The 7,431-nt window shown below is 31.2% G+C and overlaps 1 protein-coding gene across 1 annotated transcript in view; it reads right to left on the bottom strand.

The window, feature by feature from the left end:
- The window catches only part of LOC106469127 (protein kibra-like), a 44,723-nt gene extending 38,254 nt beyond the window's left edge, over positions 1-6,469 (bottom strand). Inside the window, exon 1 of the mRNA XM_022397557.1 lies at positions 6,202-6,469. Coding sequence (XP_022253265.1) covers positions 6,202-6,329 — 128 coding nt within the window. The 5' untranslated portion in view covers positions 6,330-6,469. The remainder of the gene's footprint in view (positions 1-6,201) is intronic.
- Positions 6,470-7,431: the final 962 nt, after the last annotated feature.

Here is a 7,431-nt window from a genome sequence, read left to right as displayed (position 1 = left end):
TTACAAAATACTTGTCTACTAAAACACAGCCAAGACAAGTTACTTTGTACAGACTAATAGTAAGTTTTATGTTATTTGATACTGTAACATGAGTGCACGTGTGCCACATCATTGTAACTTCTGTATTGTTAGCCAGGCATGACTGAAAGGTCAATATAATACAAATAATAAACATATATAAATGTATAATATTATGAGATTTAAGCTATTTAGCCTAAACATGAAAGAGGCATAATTTATATTTATTTCCTAATTTTTTTATGGTGGTTGGAGATCAGTCAAATCTACCGAACCCGTACAGAGATTAATTACTGAAAATAACAGATAAAATACAAAGTTTTTTCTTAAGAAATGTTTGATAACTATCTGGACATTATAAAGATTTTGCATGTGAAATTTGAAAACTTTCTGATCCATAAAAGTATTTTTTATCTTAGAATGAATATTACTTTGCATGATACATAGGCAACATGCGAAAAGAAAAAAAAACAGACACGAGAAAAATATTGCTTTACAAACTTTAACACTTAATAAAAAATTGATATTTTGTGTATGAAAGCATTATAATGTTTACTGATAATCTCCCAAATTTTGTTAACATTTGCTTAATAATTTAAAAGTTATAGCATGAAAACTATAACAAGCAGAAAATGGTTAGAAGGTCACTCCCAGGGGCCGAGCCCGTGCTGAAAGAGTTAATAAATATTAAATCTTCAACAGAGCTGGAATTTATGTGTTGTAATAATATAAGTACAAGCAATATACATGACGTGTATCAGGAGGGCATTTTGTTTGTAACACACCAGTATAATATAAGTACAAGCAATATACATGACGTGTATCAGGAGGGCATTTTGTTTGTAACACACCACAAAACTGATACATTGCCTTAATATAATTGGGATGATCCTGAAACTAATGTAGATACTGTTTATAAACAATCTATTGAGGAAGTATTTTATCTATACTATTTATCAGATTTTGAATTATTGAATTTATTTGTTCAGAAATCTCGTAATTCCAACTTACAGCAAGAATATGAACTAACAATTTATCATCTCTTCCTCACATGGATGGTTCAACTCATTTTCCCCCATCTATTCTCAATGTGATAATCATCTCAATCTTCATGCACATCTATAGAATACTTCACATTGATTCTTTCCTTCAAGCATATCCTTCCCCTTCACATAAATTAGATTTGTACTTCTAAGGACAAACTACATTTCATAGTGGGAGAAAATGTGAGAAAATAATTTAGCATTTAAACTTAAAACATGTTTACTGATGGAAATCCATAGTATAATATTTATGGTTACCATGATTTAACAGGTTAATCTGAAATCATCAGGTACATCAACTACAAGACAAGTTCCTACCTGTGGTAAAGAACACAACAAACCTCCCTCTCAAGTTTATGAACATATGTTCAAGCATGTTTATTCATTTCAACTAGACAATATTGAAATTCTCAATAGAGAAAAAAATATAAACTGCCACAAAATAAAAAAGCCTTATTATCAAAGAGATTGAACCTAAAATTTATAAATCCTCTGATATACAGTTGCATCATCTAACTGTAGTTGAAACTTCTGACACTGAATTGTTGTATACATATATTTTATCTTTTCTATTTATGAGGTGAATTTACAACATAATACATTGAACTACATTCACCTATAAAAAATGCCTAACATATCAGAAATCATTTTCTTAACAATTATAAGAATATTAACATTCTAATAGTAGGTAATACACAATATCAGGTAAAATCTAAAATAATGTTTTGAACTACTACTTTAGAGCAACATTAAATTTATTTGTTTACAGTTTTCAACATTTTCACAAGTCCTCTTCTGTCTAACGATTGGTTATTCAGAGAAACACATACACTGTTTATTCATAACAGAAGTTCCAAGTCCCTTAATGGTATATGACATCAGAGAGAGGGGGGTGGGGGGTTCAGCTTCAACTGACCCATAATGGTATTTGAAGTTCTGAAACCTTTAGATCAATGAACCTTCCACAATTTTTCTTTTGACATAATTTCCAGTTTTATATATTAATTTGGCTGATTTCCAGTTGATTTTATGATTAAGTTTCCTCATGTATACAAAACAAGCAATAATTCTTTGCCCATTTGTAACATCTTTTTATTGTACTGCAGTCTTGTTAAGCTCAACTAATCAAGTATCAATGTGTCCATCTGCTAATTTTTCATGTTATCTAGATCAGGAGCTCACTTCTTGTACCTGAAAATGCCAGTTTAACATGGTGAAACATAACCATAAATATTATGCTGTGTGTATCTGATAGTAAACAAGTTTTAAGTTTTACAGAACAGAGTACTTCTTTTAATTATCAATATTGCATTATTTGTTTCTTTCAAATGTGTCTGGTATCAAAAAACCATCTATTACATTACACATCACTCATTAGTATTTTTATACTAAATATATTGTACAATACATTAAACATATATTAATTACAATTTACTACTACTTTTCATATGATATCACAACCCAACAATTATTAGTTTTGGCTTTTCTTTGCATATAGATGCTTAATACATTCAGAATGGTTGAAATAATAACTTGAGTAATAATAGATATATATATTTGTTACTTTATAGATTTAATAGATATTTGTTGATACTTTATTAAAGGTTTTTTGCTTATACTGTGTGCTAAAAATGGCTTCTGCTATGATTCTTGCCTTGTTTATGAGCTTTTTGCTGTCCTAATTCAAGATCTTTTTAATAATAAGTTCTTAAAAACATTAAAAAAAAGAGAAAAAAAAGGTGGTCCAGCAAGGATGTTTGCCCTGGGACCCATGCTGGCTTCTGACAACATCAATACAGCTAGAAATACCCCATATTATTAGAAAATTTCATTAATTAATAATTAATGCCCCCATCATTGTTATTAATGTAAATAAGACAAAAAAACAACAACAAAAGACTCCTTTTTAACAGTCTTTGTGCTACATTACTAAAGTAACAAAATGAGAGATCACAAGTTTAACATTTGGAAAAGACAGACTAGTTTCCAGTTATTACAACTTTTTTTCAAATTTTCTAAAAGGGTGACTGACTCACAGAATAATTTCCTGTTATCAACAGTGGAGGGCAGCACTTTACAGGAGTTTAAGAGAGGTTTAGATGATTTCCTGCAAAGTAGAGGGTGGGATTAAATTTTCCCAAGGATAGGTGTGCAAGGACAGCCTTGAAGGATATATGGTCTCTTGTCCGTAGATGGTATACAATGTTTTACTTTCTCCATTTCAACTACCTACAGTCCAATTAACTAGCCTTTCACCACCCTATTGATGTAATTTTCTTGACTCACTTTTTGTGTAGTACCTTAGTTTTTTTTTAAATTAGGTAAATCAAATTATACCCTTTCCTTTGTCCAGATATCTTTGAAAAAAAAAAAGGATAACAGTTTAGTAAGGCAAGATTTCCATACGTTAAATCAATGTTCATTTTCACCTATTATATCACATTTCACTAAATAACTTTGTGAACTTCTTTCCCACCATTACAGAAGTAAGACTAAGTGGACAATAATTTCCAGGGTAACTCTTATCTCACTCTTTCAAAATAGAAGTAACAAAAGCAACCCTCCAATCATCAGAATTCTGACCACTGTCAAATGAACCAATAATACAGAAAGACAGGGGCTCTCATACCTGATCTCTGACCACTTTTACAACCCTGAGGGAAAAACCATGTTTGACCCTGGTGCTTTATCTATTTTTAATCTCTCAGTCTCTCTACTTACCATCAAAACGGACTAATAACTACATGATTCAGGTCAATTCCAATCATTCACATAGAATGCTCAAAGTCAGGAATAATTCTGATATCTAACTCTTGGAAAATGAAAGAAAACATGATAAGCTCAGACATTTAATTTGAACAAAAACCTTGCCATCAGCACCTTTTAAGGACTCAATCCCCATTTAAACATTTTAATTGAACATCTTTAGAAAATAATCCCTGCTGTTAGTTTTAGCATTATTAGACAGTTGTTTCTCATAAACCCTTTTGAATTGTCTAATTTCTTTTTTAACCAAATACATAACCTCCATATACTTTTGTAAATCTTCCAACCTCTCAGTAAATTTAAACTTCTTAAATTTATGTATTTAATAAGCTAATTAGATTTGATCTTTCCTGTTTTCATTTTCCTTTTTTTAAAAACACATCTTTCTTGTATAAAATACACTTTATTGTTTAAAATATCCCAAATCTGTCCTACATCACTTTTTAACTCACTGTTCCAGTTAATTAATGATAAATCTTGTTTCATAACATCAATATTGGCTTTCAAAGAGTCTGTAACCATTAAATAACTTATAACCAAGTTTCAGAAGGTCCCATTATATATTAGTCTTACATTTCTGCTAAAGCTCTCAGTTCATCTGATTTGTCCCTAAGACTCATATCATTATAATAATAGCAACTACGCTTATTGTTGATCCGTCAATCACACAGTTAACTTTAAAACTATTATTCAACTTATGTGTATGTGTGTTAGTTACAGCAAAGTCACATCGGGCTATCGGCTATGTCCACTAAGGGGAACCAAACCTTTGATTTTAGCTTTGTAAATCTGTAGACTTATCATTGTCCCACTGGAGGACTATTTAACTTATACTTTGAATTTCCTAATTCCAAACTCTTTGTTCTCCTAGCTATTCTATCAATGTTTATCAACTTTTCAAGCTCCCTCACCACAATAAAGTTTTAGTTTAAGCTTTATTTAATGAACTAACATATAGCCTATCAAAAATAATAGAGCAAGTACTACCACCCCCACCCCATAGTATACTCTAACTTCAGATTTCATAACTAACTGAAATAAATAATTTATACAAAATCAAGCTTGACTAACAAAGAGGCAGAAAAATGCAGTCCACGCAGTCAAATGACAATAAATTCCTTTGTGAGCCAATCAAAATTAAAATCATTGATGTAATGAACTTGTAGCTTATTCACAGAATACTTATTGGTAAAAATCAGTTAGATTAACAACTTCTAACATATATAAAAGTCAGGGCATTTTCCTAACATTACACTCCAACAATGGCTTATATGTCATGTTGCTCAGCAACAAAAGTATAACCTAATATCATCATTAGTCTATGTACTGAAAGTATAAAATGAAATGTATAGACAACAAAACTGGAAAAATATTTGTTGATTTCTTAGAGTCTCTGTTGATTAAAGAGGTTTGTTTTTTTATTAAAAAGGTTGGTGATATAACAGAAAATAGCTTAATTTAGAAATGATTTAAGTTTAACACTGAATCAATATTTCTACTTTCATGATAAATTTCATAAAATTTCATGATTTAGCTCATAAAATGTAGAACTTAGAAAACATTGTTGAGACACATTTCTAAGTCTATTTCTGAATACAATTGGTAGCAGTACTGTATTAATTGGAGTCAGTGGAAATGAGCAAAATACCTACTGCTATCTTATTATAATTAATACAAAAATATGAGAGAAAGCTTCAGCTTACGAGTAATGAAATTTTTAGTTAAAAAAACAGCTAAATCTCTTCCTAGACTGGTTTCTTAAACCACAAAAAAAGCAAAAAGGTTAGAAGTATCAAATTAAATTAATTATGAAATTTTATTGTACCTTTTAGTTTTAGCATATTAGTTACTTCAATTATACTATATAGACAGTGATGCACAATTGGATAAACTTAATTGCTGCAGTCTAACTCTTAAAATTATGTCTTAACGCAATTTAAATGAAAATTGGCATTAATAGTTTGGTTAAAATACTAAATTCTCAAATTTCTAGGTAATTACTGAGAAAAGTACAACGGGCACATTACAAATCAACTGATTAATGAGTGATATGAATGGCGCCACAGTATTTCCTCTCTGAAAATATTTCCTCCCCTTGATAACCCTGCCCTGGTATGCATCGTCTCCTGTCTCGGGTTTCACGCCTTATTTTGACTTAAGAGTTAGAATCTGTTATATGAAAAATCAAAATTTAATTAGAACGATCGTCCATAAACAGCATACACATATGCATCTGCACTCCTAAACATTACATATACGTATATGTAAGTTATTTACTTAATTAACTCAAAGCACAATTCTAATCATGCGTGATTAGGTTAGAACTTAGACCAAGGGGGGCCCACATTCCAAAATCCCAAGCTTGCACACTTACCTGTCGCGTGGGTCCAGCCAAGTTGTTTCTTTGTTGATATGATCAATAAAATATATTTTCCCATCGAAATCACACGCAATATCCCAACCATTTGGCAAAGGAATGTTTCCATTATGACTTTTGGACATATTTCATACAAAAAACACAACAACAACAACCAAACCTTTCTCCAAGCATCGCACTAAATCAGAAACATTTCCACCATCTTCACTATCTTATTATCATAGGAAATACATGTTTCGTGACGTCAACAAACAGCTATCTGACTCCGAACACAGACAACACCAACTAGAGAGTCGCTAGGTGGTGTTGGACAGCCCTTGAGTTAGCCAATGAACGACCACTGCCAGAGGCCAACCTCCGACCAATCAAAGGGAATGAACAACAGATGGGAATTTGCAATAAACGATAAATGAATGTGTTCACCTCTATGCTCCTGATATTCATACAATAACAAAACAGATAAGCTTACAGTTTTCTTTCATACAGTTAGACGTTTTATCACAAGAAGATAAACAGTTTTTAAAGTATAAATGTTTTTATTCTTATTTATGATTAAGCATATATGATATAGATTTTGCTAAAGAAATACATACGATATGGTACAGGAAATACAACTATACAACTGTATAGTTAGTCGACTCTTAAATCTCAAAGGACATACTTTACACGTGAGTAAAGGAGATAACTCTCACTTTCAACACGGATTTTATTACATAACTGTGGTTTGTTAACAAATTCGGGCTCTTATAAGAATCATTATTATTGTCATATATCTTCCTCCGGATATGCTGTCATTTTGTTATTTATTAAACGTACCCACTGTTAAGGCTAAAGTAATAACAATAATACCTAAAGATGTACCTAAATACGTGAGAAGACTAGCTCGTCAAGTCTTTTAGTCTAAAAGTAAATACATTGCAATTACTATGACGTAATCGAATCTAACTTATATAAAAGCCAGTGTGTGTGTCACGTCACTCTTGATTTCTCGAAATAGGAGGAGTTATAAAAGCCAAAATGCATTTATCCAGATAGAATAGTTCGATTACTGTTTGCTCATTGCGATTTTAGTGACGGGAATGCAAGAGGGTCGTGAGGAGGGGTGTGCCGTAAAACCTTATAAGTGTAGTAAGTATTGATACAATATGCCTAAAGTAAAGACATAGTGTGGGATCACCTAGTCTAGAGCGAAGTGCATGAAATTTATCATACAAGTAAAAATATCGA

The sequence above is a fragment of the Limulus polyphemus genome, unplaced genomic scaffold, assembly GCF_000517525.1.
Source record: "Limulus polyphemus unplaced genomic scaffold, Limulus_polyphemus-2.1.2 Scaffold3319, whole genome shotgun sequence".
NCBI lineage: Eukaryota > Metazoa > Arthropoda > Merostomata > Xiphosura > Limulidae > Limulus > Limulus polyphemus.
The sequence above is the reverse complement of the archived record's forward strand: the minus strand, read 5'-3'. Positions and strand labels throughout refer to the sequence as shown.